Raw genomic sequence first — 22,888 nt, forward strand, 5'->3', positions numbered from 1 at the left:
AAGAGGAGCCTGCGGAGTCACATGGAGAGACAGGCTGACAAATGAGGATATAAAGGAGCGTTGTGGCATGGATGTGGATGTGATAGGAAGCGTTAGGAGGATACACTGAGTTGGTTTGGCCATGTGGAGAGGATGGAGGGTGCATGACTGACGAAGAGAGTGTATGTGATTGGGGTGGAGGGGGGAAGAGGGAGGGGGAGGCTGAGGATGAGATGGAGGGATGGTGTGGAGAGGTATATGAGAGAGGGGGGTGTGAGTTGGTAGTGGGGCAGTGAAATGGTGGGGAACAGGGCGATGTGGAGGCGATTTGTTGTGGCCACCCCAAACGGGATTGAGGCGTTTTGCAAAAGATAGATAGATATTATGAAAGGCCACTGAAACACTATTGCTATCGTCAAATAGTAGTGCAAGTACTTAAGTATTTACCTAGTTGTGATATACAGGAAATGAGCTACACTGATGTGGTCCCGTCTCTTTTTCTCGTTAAGTCAGATTTTGCTTTGAACTCTTTTAAGCTTTTAGGCTGGACGATCTCTTTGTCCAGGCTGTTCCACAGGTCTATGCATCTATATGGAAAGCTATATTTCTTGATATCCTTCAAGCAACTTGGCTTTTTCAGTTTCATTCCGTGTCCTCTTGTTACTCTCCCATCCCATACAAACAGATCATTTTTATCAATTTTATCTAGTCCCATCATGGCCCTGAACACTTCAATCATGTCGCCTCTCTCTCTCCTTTCTTCTAGGGAATGCAGGTCCAGCTTTTCCAGCCTCTCTGTAAGACAGATCAGCCAGGCTGGGGACCATCTTGGTTGCTGTTCTTTGTATTCTCTCGATCATATTTATATCTTTCTTCCTGCGTGTGGACCACACTACTGCCGCATGTTCCAACCTGGGGTGGATCATGGCCACTATCAATTTTTTCATCATTTCCTCATCCATGTAATGGAATGCCACTAATATGTTAGTCAGGAGATTGTACGTCTCTCTAACTATCTTGTTAATGTGTTTTTCTGGTGACAAACTATCCTGGACCAGCACTCCCAAATCTTCCTCTTTTCTTACTTTTTTGATTGGTTCATTACCCATCATGTAATTCAGTGATGGCCTCTTGGCAGTCTTACCCATTTCCAATATTTTACATTTTTTTGCATTAAATTTAATTTCCCACATCTGGCTCCAATCTTGGATCCTATTCAGGTCTTCCTGCAGCATTTTACAGTCTTCCTTGACTTCTACTCTCCTCAAGATCTTTGCATCATCAGCAAACAAACTTGCGCTTGACAAATAGTGCAGTGTGCACTGTTGAATAAAGTGATAACTTTTTGTGTGTGAAATACTGAAACTTGTGACTTAGAAGTTGTGTCAGACAAGTATGCTACCCCCAGTGGAAAGCATGGTGCTACTCTGGGGCACCCAGAGCAAGCCTAAAAGGGTAAGGTTTTTTAGATTTTAGGTTTCGCGGTCAAGGGCACCCTCCCTAACCCCACTAAACCCACGTTATATCAACCTCACTATACAATAAATCATTGTGCGATGGGTTTTCACTTGATGCAGCCATATTGTATAGCAAAGCCTGATTGTTTATTGGTATTACCACATGAATAATTACTTGCTGTTAGATTCTTAATAACATCGTAATTAAGAATTAAAATTGTGGCCATGTTGTAAAATGCAAAATATTAAAGATAGAATGAGTTCATCAGTTGGAGCATACAGGCACCTTCCAGCTGCTGCTTTCGTCAGTGTCCTATCACCAGTCTGTGTGGTTATATCTTAATCTCTCATAATTTTTAGTTGTCATGCATTGTCTTCTTCTATTTTGGCTCTTGTCACCAAGCATAGTTATTTTCAGTGAAACATGGGCTATTTCCCCCCTCCCCTATTGAAAGCAGCCCCTTTCCACTAGGTTAGGATCATTCATCCTGGTTTGTTTGATGGCACATAAATGGATTTTCTTATAAACAATTGAATGCACATAGCTGGTACCTACACAGGTGTTTACATGATGTGTGTTACACTAATTTTCTATGTTATATTGCCCTTAAATAATGAAATGTGCAATAAATGACTTTGCTTTTAACGTGTTTTTTTGTCACTGGCTAGATCAAGACTGAGGCATCTTAATTTCTAGCTGAAAGGATACACAATATTCACACAACTGGTAGCTGCTTGACTACTTACTCATTGTCTTTATTTCACCCATTTTTAATTTACTGTATATAATGTGCAGTCTACGAGGTCTGTTCAGAAAGTATCCGACCGTAGGCTCTAAAACAATAAATAGCTAACCTTTTGAACTAGGAGAATAATCTCCCTCAAAGTAGGCCCCTTGTGACTTGACACTTGTATCCCAGCATTCTTTCCACTGCGTGAAACATTTTTCAAAGTTGGTTTTCAGTATCTCCTTCAGGTGCTTTGTTGAATTCATCGTGATCTCTTCTATCGTCTCAAATTGAGAACCCTTCATCAGTGTTTTCATGTTGGGGAGTAACTTAAAGTCGCACGGAGTCAAGGCTGGTGAGTAGGGAGCCTGCCGAACCTGGGAGATATCATGCCTGGCCAAAAATTCCTGAATCAGTTGAGAAGAATGGGCAGGGGCATTGTCATGGTCCAGCTTCCAACTTCCCACTTTCCAGAGGTCTGATCTCTTCTGCCAACCTGTGTCATGAAGACAATGGATAATGATGAGGTAGTAATGTTTGTTGACTGACTGACCTTCTGGTGCATAGTCGTGATGAACAACACCATGGTAGTCGAAAAAAACTGTCATCATGCATTTCACCTTATTGCAGACTTGCCTTGCTCATTTTGGTTGAGGTTACCTTGCATGCTTTCACTGGGACGACTGTGCTTTAGTTTCTGGGTCATACCCATACACCCAAGTCTCATCTCCAGTGATAACAGTCTTCAGAAAGCCTGGACTGCAATTTGCACACTCCAGCGTGTCTTGGGCAGTGTTCATCCAAAGAGTTCATTTTTCATGTGAAAGGAGCTTTGGAACAAACTTGGCGGGAACTCTTTATGTGCCCAAATCATCCGTTAAAATTTTGTTTGCTTATTCATCGCTGATTCCAGTTTCATTAGCAGTTTCTCTGACAGTCGACCAGCGATTTCCCATGACCAGATTGCAGACTTTCTTAACGTTTTCAGCACTCCTTCTTGTTGATGGCCTCCCAGGGCGTGGATCGCTCTTGACTGACATTCGGCCATTTTTTGAGCAATTGTACTATTTTATTTGTGGTACCCCCATGGTTTCATTCCCAAAAACTTGCTGGATCTTCCTGATAGTTTCAACTTAGGTATCACATAGTTTTTGGTAAAAGTTGATGCAGTAATGTTGTTTGACTTTTTTGGTCATCTTGATGAGGGTGGGAATGTGACAAGTGTAAGATGCACAACCATGAACACAGGCTGACTGACAGCCATCAAGTCACTTATGGCAGCTGGCTTTAATCATGCATGAAGACGAAGGTCATGCACTGTGCTACATAAAACATCGCCCCTTTCCTCCAACTGGTTGCTGAGAAAAAATATGAGGTCAGATACTCTCTGAACAGACCTTGTACAACGCAACCATTCATGTTGTTTTGGCAAGGCTAGAGCATTATGGCTTGTATCTTTGACATGCATAAGACCACTTCCTTGCCCATGTGAACAGCTGATGCAGTACATGCCATTAATGATGCAGCGTATTTTATACTTCTATCTTTACTACAGTATATTAATTTTCCGTGGTAAAATTTTGTCGTAAATGCAAATATTATGAGTGTGTGATGCAGTACATGCCATTAATAATGCATTAATTAATTTTGGATGGTGAAATTTTGACATAAATACATATATCTTATGAGTGTAACTGAAATAAGCGCTAACTTTTATCATGCAAATCTGAATTGTCACAAAGAGCCATTTTACCTTGAGAGTTTGCTGTATGTAGCCAGTTCAGCACAAATAATTAGCATGATCTTTTCATTAGATGATCATTTATGACACGCATGTCGTGATTGATGCTTGTAATTTTTTTGTTCTTTGAAGCCAGACTGTGTTTATGCATAGAAAGCAAGTGGCCCTAGATGCATTTCAAAACCCAAATTCCAGTCTTGACTCATCAAAAATCACAAGTTTGTAGTGGAAAATTGCGACTTCGTAGATATTTGATGTGCCATCAGAAATCAAGTTGTCCAGATTTAATCATGCTAAATTTGAGAACCTACTATATATATATCAAAACAGTTTCCATATTTTTCTTCATCCCAGTTTTCCAGTTAGACATGCATCAGTGCAAATTTATGCATGTACCAGCTATGACAAGGTGAACTGCAGTAGGCCTGTTGTCAAGTGCAAGGCAGTTCTAGTAAGTGTCTAATGCAGGGCCGTTTTCACCGTCGTCCCAATGCTGTCCCCAACAACCTACTTGGCACCAAACACACATTTTCGTTTTCACAGTTTTCCCCAACCAGCCTTCCAAGGCCTTCATTTGGGACCACAATTGAGCTGTCCTCAAGTATTATTGAAACATCCATGGGGAGTGTAGAGATTTCCCAATTGATGGATCTGAAAAGAGTTGTTCTGTAATGGGTATATTTATCAATGTTTTGAAATTAGATACAGTACCCAGTGTAATATCCATTCATCCATCATCCAATTTTACGTTGCCCCATGAGGAGCGTAGAAGCCCGGGGCTAGGCAATTCGGTCCTGACATTTAAGATGAAAGTGACCAGCCTCACTTATCCCTGAGTGGCATTACATGAGGATTAACCCCAACCACCCCTTGGATATTAACCTTCACCGGCTTAATCCGATTGGAGCGCTGTAATTACCCACTAACCACCAGGCACCATAATTTGGTTATATGGTTACCACCCAGCATAGTAAATGGTTTCCTGGTTTACAGGAAAACACTAGGCTTGTCACTCAGTGTAGAGTCACCCACAGGCAGAAGGAAGAGGAAAGAATGAAGGAAAGAAAGACAAAAGAGGGAGTGTAAAGTCACCTGCAGGGAGAAGGATGAGGAAAGAGTGAAGTAAAGAAAGACAGAAGAGGAAGGAAGGAATGGAAAGAGGAGAGGAAAGGACAGACACCCGAGAGCAGCACTACATCGAGTGAGTGGATTGTGAGCGCCCCCACCTACCACACTATTGCTCAGAAAACTGTACACTCCATATAAAAAATGCCTTATACATATACAGTTAAGAGATTATAATTTACCTGAATACAAGTCAACTTACCGCTTTTAACTTCACATCCTGGTGGAGGCTTCACAACAAATGGACTCAACAGAAATAAAGGTATCATTGTCTAATGCATATTTTCATCAAAATTGTAATATTAGATGCCCAGTGTAATACTGTACTGCTGATGCAACTAACACACCCCATTTAGAAAATTCCTCATGTTTATGTACTAATACTGTACCCATTAATAAGCCAAACCAATTTATCACCCATTACGTATTATCATATATATATATTTGTTACTACTCTGTAGTTATTTTTACTAATGCATTTCTTACAGTGCTCGGTATTCATGGCACAGACACTTACTTTGTGTTTCAGGTAGGCCTGTGGTGAGGTTGCCACTAGTTAGCCCCTTCATTTTGATGACATTTCTTAGTCATTATTTTTGTTGCCTTCAGACAAATTTCTTCATCCCTGAACATATTAGTAGAAGATGTATGAAGTGAGTTTTCCAGCTAAACCATTTACCACATTCAGCACATACAACTTTCTCAATATTTTCAGTGTATAGAAGGTGCTGAGTGAGGTGTCTTTTCCTTCTAACAGTTTACTGCATCCATGTTTTGACCACCCAGAACTACCAACCCTACCACAGTAACACAGGCAGATGTCCCCATCTCAGCAACAGAAGAATAAAAGTAGATGATGTATATTCCAACTTCCACTCAGTCAATGCCGGCATGCCGCAAGGATCAGTTCTGACACCAACCCTATTCATCCATCCATCCATCCATCATCCAATCCTACATTGCCCCATGGGGAGCGTAGGAGCTCGGGGTGAAGCAAGTTGCTCCTGACATTTAAGATGAGAGTGACCATTCTCACTCATCCCTGAGTGGCATTACATGAGCAATAAACCCCAACTACCCCTTGGATATAAACTTTCACCGGCTCAATCCGATTGGAGTGCCTTAAGTACCCACTAAACCACCAGGCACCATAATTTGGTTATATGGTTACCACCCAGCATAGTAAATGGTTTCCTGGTGTACAAGAAACCATTTGGCATGTCACTCAGTGTAGAGTCACCCATAGGCAGAAGGAAGAGGAAAGACTGAAGGAAAGAAAGACAAATTAGGGAGTGTAAAGTCACCCCTAGCAGAAGGACAAGGAAAGAATGAAGGAAAGAGGAAGGAAGGAAAGAGGAAAGGAAAGGGCAGACACCCATGAGCAGCACTACATATTCCCAGTTCAAATCAATCTCATATCTGTCACCCACAATCCCATCCATTCATATGCAGATGACTCAACACTTCCTAGTTCATTCACACTCAAACATCCATTTACAAAGTTTAATATCTCTAACTCCCAACTCATTACAGCCATCTTCATAATCAAGACTTATCTAAGATCAGTGAATGGAGACAAGATAACCGTGTCTCATTTAATGCTAGTAAAACCAAATATATACAATTTACTAATAGATAGATATTGCCAGATTTGTATATTACCTTCAGTGATACTAATATTCCCATCTCCAAAAGTATTGAAATTCTCAGTGTTTCACTTAACAGTGCCCTCAACTTGACCTCTTATGTCAGATCACTTGCTAATACTGCCTCAAAGAAACTTGGATTATTGTACAGATTCTGTGACTTCTTCACTGACGAGTAGTTAGGTAGAATTTATAAGAGTCATGCGCTCTAAGCTTGAATATTACTTGCCCTTTTGGAATGGATGTGGAGAGGTTGCATTAAAACAGCTAGACAAAATTCAGAACAAAACTGTTGGAATTATTAATAACCCTGCTATTATAAATAAACTACCTCCCCTACAGATAAGGAATGTTGCCTCCCTTGCATTATTTTCCAGATACGTGTATGGCAAATGCTCAGACAAAGTTGCATCCATTGTACCACCTCTCCATGCCTTCCCTCGTGCTACACGGGCATCTGGTAATGCTTGTGACTGGAATGTCATGCAGCCGTATTGCACAGCTACTGCCTATCAGAATTCTTTTATTCCCTGAACTGCATCTCTCTGGAACTCGCTTCCCCAGAGTTGTTTCCCCCCAAACTTCAGCCTACAGCTGTACAAGTCCAACTGTTACAGTTATTTTATGAATGGAGGATGCCCGTGACCTGGTGTATGGATTTTTTTTTTTTTTTTTCATTTGTTTTTCTTTCCTCTGTTATTTTAAAAAATGTTAGTAAGCTCCTGAAAGCCATTCAGAGGGACTGTGAAATCCAAAGGTGCCTTTGGTTTGAGCCTGAAAGATTAGGGACAGCAGTGAAAATGGCCCATAACCAACAGGGATTATAAGCATAGTATTGTCAGTTTTAGACTGTGAGGGTAAGACAAGTACAGTAGTTTTGATTCTCCCAAAAAAATTTTTAACAAAAATAACGTTGTTCCAAACCATTTTGTAGAATCGATATTTTACTCTACTGCATAATTTTGTTTTTCATTTTTTATTCAGATATATTTGTAATGAAAATGACACTGTAGCATATACATTCAAATTTTTGTTTTATTCTTTTATATTTGTACAAGAAGGTAAATACAATACTGTACTGTACTTTGCTTGACACAGGGAATTGCAGAAGTGGAATATACAGTATATCATAACTTCCTTTGGTCTAATAATCTGAGGCATCAGTTGGGATAAAGGTCATATGCATTGCTTATGATGTGAATCCCCAAGGGGCAGCTGAAGGTTATTGTTTTTGTAATACTACCAGAGGTGATGACTAGTTACCTTCTTGAGATGTTGTGAAATATGGTAGTCTAACCCTAAGCATCAACATTTCATGAGACAGTAAATGGACTGGCAGCCACCAGTTACTGTTTATCGTAACTGCTTGCATACAGTTTCATTTAGAAGAATTATAACCACATTTGGAAGAGGTGTGTGTTGGGAAGATACAGTAGTTTTGCCCTGACTTGAACCCTCTTCATGTAATCTTTAGCTGTTGTTTCTTTCAATAAACAACTTTTCATGGGTACAGGTCTGTCATTTGTGCAGTTCATGGCATTGTGATATCAAAACACATACAGTGTCTTTGCTGATGGCTTATACTTGACTTCCTAACCTATTTCTTTATGACATGGCAGGTGAGCCTGAGCAGTAGCATTACTGAGAGTCGACAGGATATTGATGTCCACTTCATCCCACCTTTCATGACATCACATAAGCTTCATACTGCAGCATTAGCTAAGTTTATCCAGGTAACATTATTTTATCTTATATTAATCTTTATCATGCTCCTATGTAAAAGTTTATTGAGCATTCAGATGATTATTTTTATTCTAAGTTGTATTCCAGAATATCATAGCTTTGTCCTTACAACTGGTACATTTATCCCTTGTTGTGTCCAGGATTTTTATTCATGGATTTGATTATTTGTATTTTATATGTACTATGTATACAGCGCAATGGACTAATTGGGCCCAAGCCAATCCGAAAAAAGCAAAAGTCCATTAACAGCGACATCTGGACTTCCCCCTGCTAACCTGGACATTTTCTGATATATCAGACATTAGTCCAGACCATAGCAACAGTTTGTCACAGTGGCATCACCAATTGTTTTCACAACCAGTGTAGCACTGTACTGTATTATATATTCACTACAGTAATGAATAGGTATAATATATATATTAATACTGTGCTGTACACTGATAAACATGTCTGAGGTCAGGCAGTCCAGACCGCTTCTGGCTTTATTGAACTTTACCCAATATAAACCTCATTAAAAAATGCCCAAAATTTGGGGTCGTCCTAAACACCAGGTATAAAATCTTAACCTCTACATCCTGTGGTTATGGGATTGATAGGCATGAGAGGGAACATCGCCAAACACTCACCTTGACCATTGTTTCCCTGAATATAGTACTGTACTTATACAGTACCCTCGCGTCCAGTTCGGGATTTTTTATCAGACAGTAATACCGTACTGGACTAAATCCATTCTGGACAAACAACAGACCTTATGAGAAAAATGAATAATGTCAGACAAGCCTTGAATAAGTCCCCCCAAAATTCATCTTAGCTACAATTTGACACAACAAAGATTTTACCAACCTTTAAGGTGAGTGGTGATGGGCTTTGGGGGGAAGGGGGAGGGGTTTCCAAGACTGTTGGAGGTCCTACTGACCTCTTGGAAGAGGGCCTTCAGGATCTTGAGACAGCCTCTCTACCTCAGCCTCTCATAAATCCGTCATAGTCACACACTGACATATCGTTGTCTTTGTCATCAGGGGGCAGTGCAAAGCTGCAATATGGATGGCACATGTCACAAGTCACGAGGAAGGTGTACTGGACTGACGCAGCAGTCCTAGGGAAACGTTCCTGGGTGTTGGCCATCTTCCCATGCGCGCGTGGGTAGTAGTACTGGACACAGCACATCAGTACTAGAGAAGAACACCTTGGTTGTGGCCCACTTTGTGCGGCTGCTCCATACTAGCCCAACGAATCCATACTGCAGTAATAAATTATTTAAATTTTTTGCCAACTGTACTGGACGAGAATAGTACTGGACAAACACATACTGGATGCGAGGGAACTGTACTTTCAAAACTGTTGAAATTACTAACATCATCATCAAACAACTTGTTTTCTATCTGAGGGTAAATTTTTATAAAAATATCTCCATGGATACAGCCATGAAGACATAAAAAAGGTGAATAACCTGTTGAGCTCATGCCATGAACCCTAGTGTGTCTCGGTCTGAGCAGCTGGCTGGGTTGTTTACCACCAGTGTTGCCAAGCTGAAATCTTCAAAAGCGCTAAGCTTAACTTTAAAACACGCTTAACTATAGGTGAACAGTTCAAATTTTCACACTAAATTTGACTTAAAAACATGCTAGATCTAAAAGAAAAACTAATATTTATTGACACTAAATTATGATAAGCGCCAGATCTATTGCAAAAAGCGCCCAGTTGGCAACTTTGTTTACCACCAAGCACATGGTTACCAGATCTGAAGCAGTGCTCATTACCAACAGTGATAAAGAACAGTGACATTGCTGTTATTCCTGGTGGCTTAACTTCAGTCCCACAACCACTTGATGTCTGTCTGAATAAACTACTGGTATTCAAAGACCACATCCAGGAGCAATGGAACGAGTGGATGATCAATGGTAAAAAGTCACATACAAAAGGTGGGAATATACATGCTTCAGATCTGGATGTGCTGTGATTTTACTATCAAGGCGTGGAATGATATTTCTGTGGAGACAGTCTTCAACTCTTTCAAGAAATGTGGAATATCCAATTTAGTGGATGTTACAGATGACATTTTGTGGGTAGATAAGGAAGAGGAAGCTGATACCGAAGCTACACCTTTAAATTCAGAGTTTGATCCTCACGACGAAGAACATCAAACTTTAACCCAGGATGAAGATGATGAAATTATGATGTCAGATGTGGATGATAATGATTTTGAAGGTTTTTAATTACTGACAGTTGTGGTAGGTGGGGGCGCTCACAATCCACTCACTCGATGTAGTGCTGCTCTCAGGTGTCTGCCCATTCCTCTCCATCCTTCTTTCCTTCCATTCTCTTCTGTCTTTCTTTCCTTCATTCTTTCCTTGTCCTTCTACCTACAGGTGACTTTACACTCCCTCTCCTGCCTTTCTTTCCTTCATTCTTTCCACTTCCTTCAGCCTGTGGGTGACTCTACACTGAGTAACAAGCCAAATGGTTTCCTGTGCACCAGGAAACCATTTACTACGCTGGGTGGTAACCATATAACCAAATTTTGGCGCCTGGTGGTTTAGTGGATAATTATTGCGCTCCAATCGGATTGAGCCGGTGAAGATTTATACCCAAGGGGTGGTTGAGGTTGATGCTCATGTAATGCCGCTCAGGGATGAGTGAGGCTGGTCACTCTCATCTTAAATGTCGGGACCAACTGCCTAGCCCCGGGCTCCTACGCTCCTCATGGGACAATGTAGGATTGGTTGATGGATGGATGGATGGATGATGTGATGACTTTAATAAAAGGTTACTTTCCTTTAAACTATTGGTAACATGGTAACATGGTTTTAAGTTTTTATTACAGTGTGAGTTAAGAAGAGAGTGGATGAGGAATTTGGAAGGAATTTGAGTGTAAAGTGGAGGGACTGTAAGAAAATGTTCTGGAAAGAGGTGAAGAGAGTAAGACAGGGTGGAAGTGAAGTTAGCAGGGCAGTGAAAGATAAAAATGGTAGATGACTAGTGGAGAAGGGAGAAAATGTGAGCAGATGGAGAGAACACTTTAAGGAATTGTTGAACATAGAGAATGGAAGTAATGCGAGTATAAGTGGTTGGGGAATGGCTGGGAGAAGGAGGGAGGTGAGAAGACAGGAAGAAATCAGTAGGATAGAAGTTGTGTAAGCAATGAAGAAAGTTAAATTGGGGAAAGCTCCAGGAATTCATGGAGTGTGTGGTGAAATCCTGAAGCATGGGGAGAGATAGTAGTAGAATGGATGTGGAAGATGTGCAGATTGGCCTGGGAGGAAGGTAGAGTCCTGAAGGATTGGAAGTCAGGTATAATTTATTATTCCCTTGTACAAAGGAAATGGGGAAAAAGAAGTGTGTGGTAATCATAGGGGCATTTGTCTTCTTAGTATAATAGGAAAAGTGTATGGTAGGATACTTATTGACAGAGTTAGAGAAAGAACAGAGGAATTAGTTGGAGAAGAACAGGGAGGATTCACGAAGGGAAGAGGTTGTGTAGATCATATATTCATTCTTAGATCTTTAGTGGAAAAGTTTCTAGATAGGGGAAAGAAGTTGTATGCAGCTTTCATGGATTTGGAGAAAGCATATGACAGGGTGGATAGACAAGGATTGTGGAAAGTATTAAGAATATATGGAGTAGACAAGGATTGTGGAAAGTATTAAGAATATATGGAGTAGACAAGGATTGTGGAAAGTATTAAGAATATATGGAGTAGATGGGAAGTTGTTGAATGCTGTGAAGAGTATGTATGATGGTGCTAGGGCTGCAGTGCGTATGGGTGGTGAACTAAGTGAATTTTTCTCTTTGAAGGTTGGTTTGAAACAGGGATGTGTCATGTCTCTATGGTTGTTCAGTCTGTACATGGATGGGGTAATAAAAGAGGTAGAAGGTAAGATAGTGGATGTTAGAGTAGCCCTGGTGAGAGAGGATTGTGTTTGGAAACTCCCTGTACTGTTGTTTGGAGATGATACTGTGTTGTTGAGTGAAGACGAAGGGGAGCTGCAAGGCTTGGTGGATAAGTTTGGGAGAGTGTGTAAGAAATGGAATCTAAAGGTGGCTGTAGGGAAGAGTAAAGTGATGGTCTTTGAGAGAGGTGAAGTCAGTGAATGTACAGCGAGGTTGGATGGTGAGGAATTGGAAAATGTGAGTATGTTTAAGTACTTGGGTAGTGTGATGAGTAAGGATGGAGGTTTGGAGGGTGAAGTGATTGAAAGGGTACAGCAGGGAAGAAAGGTTGCTGGTTCCTTGAAAGCAGTGATAAGAAACAGGGAAGTGAGCATGGAAGTGAAAAAGTTACTACATGACAGTATTGTGATACCAACTCTAACGTATGGAAGTGAAGCTTGGACGTTGTTGGAAGGACACAAGTCAAGGGTGAGAGCAATGGAAATGAGTTATTTAAGAGGAGCCTGTGGAGTCACATGGAGAGACAGGCTGATGAATGAGGATATAAAGGAGCATTGTGGTGTGGATGTGGATGTGATAGGAAGCGTTATGAGGAACACACTGAGGTAGTTTGGCCATGTGGAAAGGATGGAGGGTGAAAGACTGACGAAGAGAGTGTATATGAGTGAGGTGGAGGGGGGAAGAGGGAGGGGGAGGCCGAGGATGAGATGGAGGGATGGGGTGGAGAGGTATATGAGAGACGGGGGTGTGATTTGGGAGCAGGGCAGTGAAATGGCGGAGGACAGGGTGACATGGAGGCTATTTGTTTGTGGCCACCCCAAATGGGATTAAGGCATCTGGCAATAGATAGATAGATAAAGTTAATACTGGAATATTAACCCACTCCATCCCGACCGATTTTCCACCACTGACTCCCCCCAATCCCGACCAATTTTTTTTTTTTTTTTTTTTTTTTTTTTTTTTTTGCTCAAACCTCCGCATTTGATGAGAAACATCGAAAATTAATGGAGAAATTACTCACCTGAGGTTTAAATTACTGGATACAGGTAGCAGTACCCCTTATCTTACTGGGTTTTTTCTCAAGCTGGCTCGAAAGAAAACAAGTTCTGTGGGAGGGTAACTATTCCACACCACTCATAAATGGTATTTATTTATTTATTTATTTTGTATGAAGTTATATGTAGTACGAGAGTATATTGGTTTTCACAGAGTAATATAGGCAATATAAGCATTGTTAACATACCTGACCTTTTTTGGCGACATTACCTGATCATCATTTCTGACTGTGTCATCCTCTAAAGCTATGTAAACTTTGTCCTCCACATTGTCATCGATTGGGGAATCACTCTGGCCTTGAATTTTGTACCGTGGCACGACATGTCTTTACTGGCCAGGTCACTGGTAACAGGTGAATATCCAAGACAATGGCATGTGGGGGGGGGGGAGGTCATGTGGGGTAAGGCATTGTCCCTGCCAGGCATCTTGTAGAGGAAGGTGTCCCGTGTATACGTACCAAAAATCACGCACAAAATTTGAAAAATGTGCAAATGACAGACCTTGCAATTGCGGTGCGTTTATATATGTCAGCGGGAGTAACAGTGACGACACGTTCGGACATATATATACATCAACGGGACACGGCGGGTTAAATGTATAACCCATTTAGATATCAGAAGTGGTGCATGCAGCCTAAAGAGCTTGCAAAACCCATAGAAGAAGCTGGTTTAAAGTAAAATCTAACCAATGACTATGTTGCTTAGTGAGATGTTAATAGTATTACTTCACTGGTCAGTGGGAGGAGTTATAAAGGACTGGGGTTACTAGGGTGGCAAGCTCCCAGTGTCTATAGAGTTGGGGCTCGTCTTATGCACAGAGTAAGCTTCTAAACCCAAGTTTTGTATGGAAATATTGGAGGTATAGTCATATCCACAGGCCTTATACACTGGCAAATATGGAAGAATTTAGTCTGGTCAGTTCTTCGAGTCTGATAAAAATGAATTCCGGTATATTGAAGTCCGTTATAGCAAGGTTTTACTATATACTGTATATATACAGTACAGTCCCAGTTAACTGGGTGGCTTGGAGAATTTACCTTCCCGGTTACAGATTTTTCCCGTAGTTCTGATATTCAAACCTATATAAAGGCGATAATTCTCACAGCAGTAAATACATTTCAGGTACTCACCACTCACATCAAGGGGTCACACTAAGAGATTCCACCTGAAAAATTGCCTCGTAAACACACACCATGGTCATAATGCACGTGCATGCAATGCCTTGCAGTACTGCAAAATGGACAAGTCCATTCTGTTAACTACCGAATAATTTGTTGTATGTACTGTACTCATAAAAATGGAATACTAAAGAAATTAAATCCTGAATATTTATTGGTGAATTATCACAACACCTGTGCCCCCACATGAGCTTTGTTTACGGTCCCGGCCCCGACTGACAGCCACCATTCCGCCACTCATCTGTTTTGCACCATTCTGTTAACTGCCGAAGTATTCATTGTATGTACTGTACTCATAAAAGTGGAAAAGTAAAGAAATAAAATCTTGAACATTTATTGGTGAACTGATGTTAAGACTGCACTGTAGAATTATCACAACACCTGTGCCCTCACATAAGCTTTGTTTACTGTCCCGGCCCCGACTGACCTCCACCATTCCACCCTTCACCCGCCAATCAGCTGTTTTGCACAAAATAAAATACATGATGTACATATGAAGTGCAAGCATGTTTTTTATTTTTCTTCCAACAAAGTAAACCTTCATTCCTATTAACATTTTTTTTCTTTTCATCTCTGCCAGCACACATGCATTCTAAGATGAATATATGTGGTGCAAGTTAGAGTCGGTCCGTTAGGAAGAAAAACACCAGCGTGTGCTGTTTGCTGATTTGCTTTCTCCCGAGATGTCTGGTTTACAAATTCCGTGCCTGTCTTTGAAACGATTTAACCATCCAATACTGAAATCACACTCGACCTTTATATTCATTTTACTGTGAAACTCTCTTGCTTTTTCTTGTATAAGAGGACCAGAAATAGGTGCTTCCCTAGATCTTTCTAAGCAAAACCACTCGGGTGATGAAGAGTATGCCTTTTTTCAATGGACATACTTGTCTCGCTTTTCATGAAAAATTCATTGAGCTTGGATGCTTGGGCCTTGATATCATAAATCGTTGAATTTCCTACATTATATTCAGTCATCAGTGTTTTATAATGTTCGCCTTTTTCAAGTCTATTGCATATGTCCAGCTCCTGTTTCAAGGTAAGCACGACACGCTTACGTTTAGTTTGCTCTTTAGGTATTTTGGAGTGTTGAAATTATCATCCATCAGAGCAACACAACAGCAAGAGAGCTTGTTTACTGTCTGGTCATGAAAAACAGACTGGTGATTTGTGGAAATTGTGGAGGGTGTGGAGGATGACTGAATTCAAGTAGGGGAAAGAGGGAAGAGGAGGGCTGGTTAAGAGGATTTACTAGGGATTTACATTAGCCAGAAATGCCTTCACCTCACATAGTTCAACTTCACCCAGCCTCGCGTGATACGATAAAACGGCGGTTTGGCGGTCCATTCAAACTGGCGCACAGTTATAACTTACTGACATTTTTACCAGCCCTGGAATTTTCCCGTTTTTCTGAGTATTCCGTTTGTCTGGATACCGGATAGCTGGGACTGTACTGTATATGTATGTATATATATATATATAGGCCCTAAATGCAAGAGTATACCCATGCACCATTTTTTAAAAATGGCAGAAATCACGTTTAAAGTTTTTACAACTTTGAAGAATTATACTGCAAAAACTATTATACCTAGGGTAATGGCATTTATATCATCTTAAAGCTGATTGTCCCTACTTTATCCAAAAACTTTTTAGTGAAGGTACTATTGTTTTTACCCCCACAAAAATATATTGACATTAGCATACAATGCTGCTACTTTTATGCATAAACTAGTACCGCAGGACAATAGCTAGTGAGTTCCTTTATGTTATAAGATGAAGTTGAATGTCTGTAGAATGGTTGGTTATGAATTTGCCTGAGTATTGTCATAAAAAGTAAGTTTTATAAATTTTCAAAAAAATTATCAATACGCAGCATTTTCTTTTTCACCTGGTCCTTGTTGTTTTGTGTTTTTATGTGAACAATAGACACTTTACATCTGTTAAATGCAGTAACAAAAAAAATAACCAATTATACTAGGAAAAATTATGTTTTACATAAATAATTGTATTAATGAATACAGTGGCTGCTGCAATTAAAAATACAATGGTTCAATAAAAGAAACTAACCTCACTGAAAGAGTTAATGAACACAAAGCCATGGGAAGTTATGAAAGGTTATTATTTCTTTTTACTGAATAAACAAAGTTAAAACTCACTCTGTGTCCTGCTGTCGTGTTATAACCACCGAAATTACGTAGGTTATGACACACACAACAGAGCGTGCACACCGCTTGGTCAGCCAGAAAAAGCTTGGGACGAGAGCTTTAGTATTACTACAGCACAGCAAAAAGGCATGGGATGAGACTATCCTCATTGCTTGGTGATCGTTAACACTACTGCACGCATAAAATGGCGTGCTGAAAAGCCATTCTCCATGAGGATGGCGCATGGTATACTCTTGCTTCAACATAGTGGCGGAAAGCATTTGATAAAGGTTGGCAATGTAAACCCAATGTTATGTTTATGAGTTTTCACCCTTATGTCTTGGGTCATACATCCCATCCACCAAGTCCACATGAAAGTACATACTCTGAGGGACTGTGGGATAGCATTGTCTCAATTTTCGACAAGGTGGCGCATGGGTATACTCTTGCATGCTGGGCCTCATATAATATATAATGTATATACCAGAATGCATGGGGATTCTTCCATTACGGATATGGAATTTTCCGGATAACCAAATGTTACTCCTACAAATTGTCTGGGAAGTCAAACAAATGAAATAGGACCAAACTTGGGACTTTATTTCATAAAGTACATTATTCAGTATCAGATACAGTACAGGTAAGATACAGTACAGGTACACTACAATACACAGAAAAAGACAACAAGAGAAATTGTACAGGACTGAACACAAACCAGCAAACTTTACCAAAAATTATTTAAAGAAAAATTTAGCATATGTTACAGGCCAAAATAATTCTAAAAATTTAGCTGCTTACTCTACTTTATCCTGTACTGTACAGAACTAATCAAGAATTATAGGGGGATCATCAGGATCATGAGATGAGAATTCAGACAGTGGAGAAGGAGAAGTGGAAGGAACAAGGTCAGGAGCTGAAGAAGTGGAAGGAACTGGGTCAAGAGCTGAAGAAGTGGAAGGAACTGGGTCAAGAGCTGAAGAAGTGGAAGGAACAGGATCAGGAGATGAAGAAGTAGAAAGAACAGGATCAGAAGCAGAAGTGGAGGGATTAATTTTCTGTCCTTTACCATAATTTTTTTTTTTTTTACAAATCTTTTTTCGACCCCTTGCCGGATTGAATTTGAGTTCTGGTTATACGGATGTGCCGATGCATTGGATGCCAGTTAATTGAGCTTTGACTGTATATAGTTTTATAGATATAGATAGATAGACAGATAGATTTAGATAGATAGATATATATACAGGTATATATATATATATATATATATATAATATATATACATACACACACACACAATAGAGTCTTCATACAACATGAGATAGGTTATGCAGAAGCTCGTGCAAAATCGATTTCGCGCTAAAATGTGACATGTTTACAAGTACAGTAGGGAGTTAGGTTCTAGGAGCCTCATATTTTTCGTTAAAAATATATTTAAAGATAGATCATTACAAATACGTCTGCCTTAAGACACTGGACAGTGTGTTTACATACAACCTCACCAACTGGACGCATCAGTGCATAGCTACTGCATTCTAATCTAACCTAACCGATTAGTTTTGCTCCCTAATACTCGTCATAAAAATTTTAATCAACAAGGATTGCCACTAATCCTCTTGAATGTCCTCATTAGAAATCAAGCATAAACTTGACCTAAACAACATGTGAATAATGGCCACCTAGCATCACACATATTTCATCACGAATCACTTTCGGCACTCATTAAAAAAAAAAAAAAAATGCGGTGTGAAACTTTTTGTAAGCCATTAGTCATCAACAGTAAAAGGAAAAAACTTTAAAAAAAAGTTGTCAGCACAGAGTGATTGCGTATCTCATTTCTCAGATACACGTGAATGCTGTAATCATGAAAAATGAACATGTCAGCCAAGCAGTATAATTTGTATGACAGTATAATTCACAAGAACTGAACTCACATAATTATCTTACTTAATTATTTGTATATGTCAACACGCAGTGTCTTCACGTATTGTAAGATCCGAATTTACTTGACCAAAGACCATCAGTTCATGACAAATTTTCTCCTTTTTTTTTCACACTTGTTCCACTAAAGGCAAATACATGAATTTTACTGCTTCTTCATAATTAATTTTTTTTCCAACAAAGAAAACTATCCAGATTGTAAACATCCCGACTCATTTTATGTCTGATCGTTTGCATTTAAGCTCCGACACCACACGCTACTTCGTCAAACAGTTTTACATATTCATTTAGAATAAATGTTTTTCTTATGTTCATAGCACTTTCAGGGTGCTTAGGCATATCTGAAGTTAGTTTGGAACCACGTGCTCAGAGTTCTGAGAGGAAACGAGGAGCAAGGAAATAAGCGAAGAAACTTCTCATCACAGCGACCGTTCGCACAACACTGAGGTAGGCAGCAGGGCTGAACAGGCTGTGGCAAGTGGTATGGGGGTCACGTGGGTCGGTTCGAATTGAGGAAACCAATCAGAGACCGACAAAAGCATAACACACGAGTTGTATCTGGAAATCCAGTACCAAAACACCCATTTCCCACAGTTTCTGTTGTGCAATTGAGTGGTATTACTGTATTATTATATAATTATGGGAGACATTAAATGCTCGAGTTATTGTAAGATCGTTGTTTCGTTTTGTCTTAAATCGCGACTGTCTCTCTCTCTCTCTCTCTCTCCCTCTCTGTATATATATATATATATATATATATATATACATACAGTAAATCCTCGTTTTTTGCGGCTAGTATGTTCCACCAAAACCGCGCAAAACGCAACACACCGAATTGTGAAGTTAAGATTCAGTGAGAAAATTAGAGGAGCGTTTCGGTGGGACATGTACCTGCCCTATCAGAAAGTACTATAACACCAAACAGGCCCTACCCAAAATTAAATGAAGAGTGTTTACCTGTGCTAAAGTGGCCAAACACAATAAACATGTACCTGAAAAGACACTAAATCTGTTATAAAGAGCTGCAACACCAAAAATCCTTACCAGAAATAAAGTGAAGACTGGCTTGAGTGGTAGGTGAAGGTGTGTTGAGGGTAGATGGGCTAGTTACTAGGTGACATGGGCCTCTCTGGGGAAGCCCCATCACCTATACTGAAGCCCTCAAAGTTGAACTCAGGCTCCAGCACTGCCATTTCCTTTCTGTCCACTTCTCGTCCTTCATCCGCCCCTGCTGGCACGTCTAAGTCTTACAGAACAGCAGCCACATTCTGTCTCTCATGAAAATATCATGTGATCTGGGCTTGTCTCTGCTCCTTTATGTTTCTGATGTAGACGGCCATCACTTGAGACTTCAGATCACTCAAGGTCGATAGGATGTTGGTAGCCTCAGGCATAGTCCTGGTGTATGCATCAAAGGTGGTTGCCGTGTCGGTTATGGTGGACAGGGTGGTCGCAAGATGGCCGCCAACAAATGAGCATCGGTATGCGTCATTGGCTGCCGGCTGGGAGCATCGAATTGTGGAGAAATTCGTGAATTGTGAGACAACTCAGAAACTTTTTTCTTGCGTGAAAAACAAGGCGTCGAAGTAAAATGCATCCAAGTACAAGGACTTACTGTACACAGGTATACCTCCATGTATGATACCGCTTGATGCGATATCCCGGCTTAACGATGGGGGTAGAAATACCACTGTACCCTGCCTAACAAGGGCCAGTCCATGGTTTAATGATGGGTTTTCATTTATTTATTTATTTTTTTAATGATTCTGATATTAGAATAAAATTGTGTATTTAGGTTGATTTATAAACTGTTTCTAGACTAAGATTAATGTGTTTTAGCTATAGACGGGGTGAACATTGTCATTTTGGGGTACAGTTTACTAATTGATTTTTTCCAGGCATATTTGACAATTTTCAGGTTGTATTTGTTGGCTTTAGTGAGAGATTTACAGGTGTTAGGCTTAGGTCAGCTTCTTTTACAGTTGTTAGGCCATTTAGATTGGCTTTAAACTTGTTTTTGGGCTCATTGGGTGGGTTTTGGACTTGGCTGGGGGGAAACTGAAAGCTGAAAACGCATCCCATTACTTTACGTGTTAAATCTACCCTGATATACGATTCCCTGCCAAACGATGAGTTTTTACTTAATCAGTTGCATTGTTAAACCGGGGTATACCTGCATATATATATATATATATATATATATATATATATATATATATATATATACTGTATATATATATATATACAGTACCCTCGCATCCAACACGCGTTAGTCCAGCACGATCCACGTCCAGCACGGAGAGCAAATAATTAGTATTATTTAATACAATTTGATTACTGCAACACGAGTGTGTTAGCATAACACGCACAGAGCTCCGAGAAGTGGGCGAAATCCACAGAGTTCACCTCTAGCACGATCACCCGTGGTCCAACACAGTCATACTGGACATTCCCATGATGATGATAGCCAATGAAAACTTCTGATCAAGTAGCCTTCCCTGCCCGCTATCGTGACGTGATCGTGATGCCGCCCAATTAAAAACGCTTCTGGTGTCACGTGATGTTTTGTTTAAATTTCTCCCGCTACAGCGCCACTCAGTCGCATAATTTGCATTGGAAGGTGCTTTTTTCTTGCTGCATTTTTTGCCCTTGTTACTGCATTTTACCCTGCTCACGATGCCTAGGAAGCCTTCTGAGAACTCCAAGAAGCGTCGGCACCTCCCTCAGGCCACCAAGCTAGAAAGCATTGAGAGGAAGAAGAAAGGAGAGAGGAAAGTTGACATTGCCAAGGCCTACAACATGAATGAAGCCAACGTGAGGACCATAAGAAAAAACCAAGGCAAGATCCTGACAGCAGTGAAGGCTTACAGAGTGCTAGGACAGGCAGAAGCAGGACTTTCCATGGCTGTGGACGACGATAGTGATTCTGAGTGTGATTTCGAAGGATTTATGAGGGAGGTTGAGGAGGAGCAGCAGCCATTACCCACTAGTGACGCCAGCAGCCATCCTCTGGGGACCCAGTAGGACTACCTACAGCCTTGGATACCACCTTCCTTTCCCAGCAAGCCCACCAACACTATCCTAAAAGGTTAGTTATCATTCATAGCATAGTACCATTTATTATAATTACAATAGTACCAATATATGTATAGGTATATGGTAGGTATTTAGGGTGACTTTTCCTAGGGTTGCTGACATAATTCATTTTTCCCCATAAGCTCTATTGTTTGTCCAACACGTTTTTGGTCCAACACGGGACCCATGCATGACAATATTACCGTGTTGTACGCGAGGGTACTGTATAGATATAGATATATATATATATATATATATATATATATATATATATATATATATATATGGTAGGTGGGGGCACTTACCATTCACTCACTCGATGCACTGCTGCTGTCCAGTGTCTGCCCTTTCCCCCCCATCCTTTTTTCCTTCCATCCTCTTCTGTCTTTCTTTCCTTCATTCTTTCCTTGTCCTTCCACCTACAGGGAACTTTACACTCCCTGTACTGTCTTTCTTTCCTTCATTCTTTCCTCTTCCTTCTACCTGTGGGTGACTCTACACTGAATGACAAGCCAAATGGTTTCCTGTACACCAAGAAACCTTTTACTATGGTGGGTGGTAACCATATAACCAAATTTTGGCACCTGTTGGTTTAGTGGGTAATTATTGCGGTCCAGTCGGATTGAGCCAGTGAAGGTTTATATCCAAAGGGTGGTTGGGGTTGATTGCCTATGTAATGCCACTCTGGGATGAGTGAGGCTGGTCACTCTCATCTTAAATGTCGGGATCAACTGCATAGCCCTGGGCTCGTACGCTCCTCATGGGGCAATGTAGGATTGGATGACGGATGGATGGGTGGAGAGAGATATATATATATATATATATATATATATATATATATATATATATATATATATATATTTATATATATACTGTATATCCCTGCTTGTCATAAAAGGCGACTAAAAGGGTTGGCGGAGGGTTAGTGCCCCTCCCCGGAAAACAACTAACTAAAAAAACAAACAAGAAGCCTCGGACAAGGACTGACCAAACGATGACGACCCAGGACCGGACAAAGGACTTGGTAATGAGTACATGGAATGTAAGAGGAGCGAATGATGAGGTGAAAGAGAGAGAGATTGTCCAGGTGCTTGAGGATGCGAAAGTGGATGTATGTGGAATAACTGAAACAAAATGGAGAGGAGAAAGTGTGAGAGAATGGGAGTATGGATGGGGTATATGTGCAG

The 22,888-nt window shown here is 40.4% G+C and overlaps 1 protein-coding gene across 1 annotated transcript in view; it reads left to right on the plus strand.

The window, feature by feature from the left end:
• The window catches only part of SIDL (SIDL trafficking protein particle complex subunit 10), a 578,423-nt gene that overhangs the window by 503,225 nt on the left and 52,310 nt on the right, over positions 1-22,888 (plus strand). The window contains exon 19 of the mRNA XM_080275724.1: positions 8,296-8,409. Coding sequence (XP_080131850.1) covers positions 8,296-8,409 — 114 coding nt within the window. The remainder of the gene's footprint in view (positions 1-8,295; positions 8,410-22,888) is intronic.

Source organism: Coenobita brevimanus, chromosome 62 (genome assembly GCF_032717465.1).
Source record: "Coenobita brevimanus isolate Jiangsu-jjx chromosome 62, ASM3271746v2, whole genome shotgun sequence".
Lineage (NCBI taxonomy): Eukaryota > Metazoa > Arthropoda > Malacostraca > Decapoda > Coenobitidae > Coenobita > Coenobita brevimanus.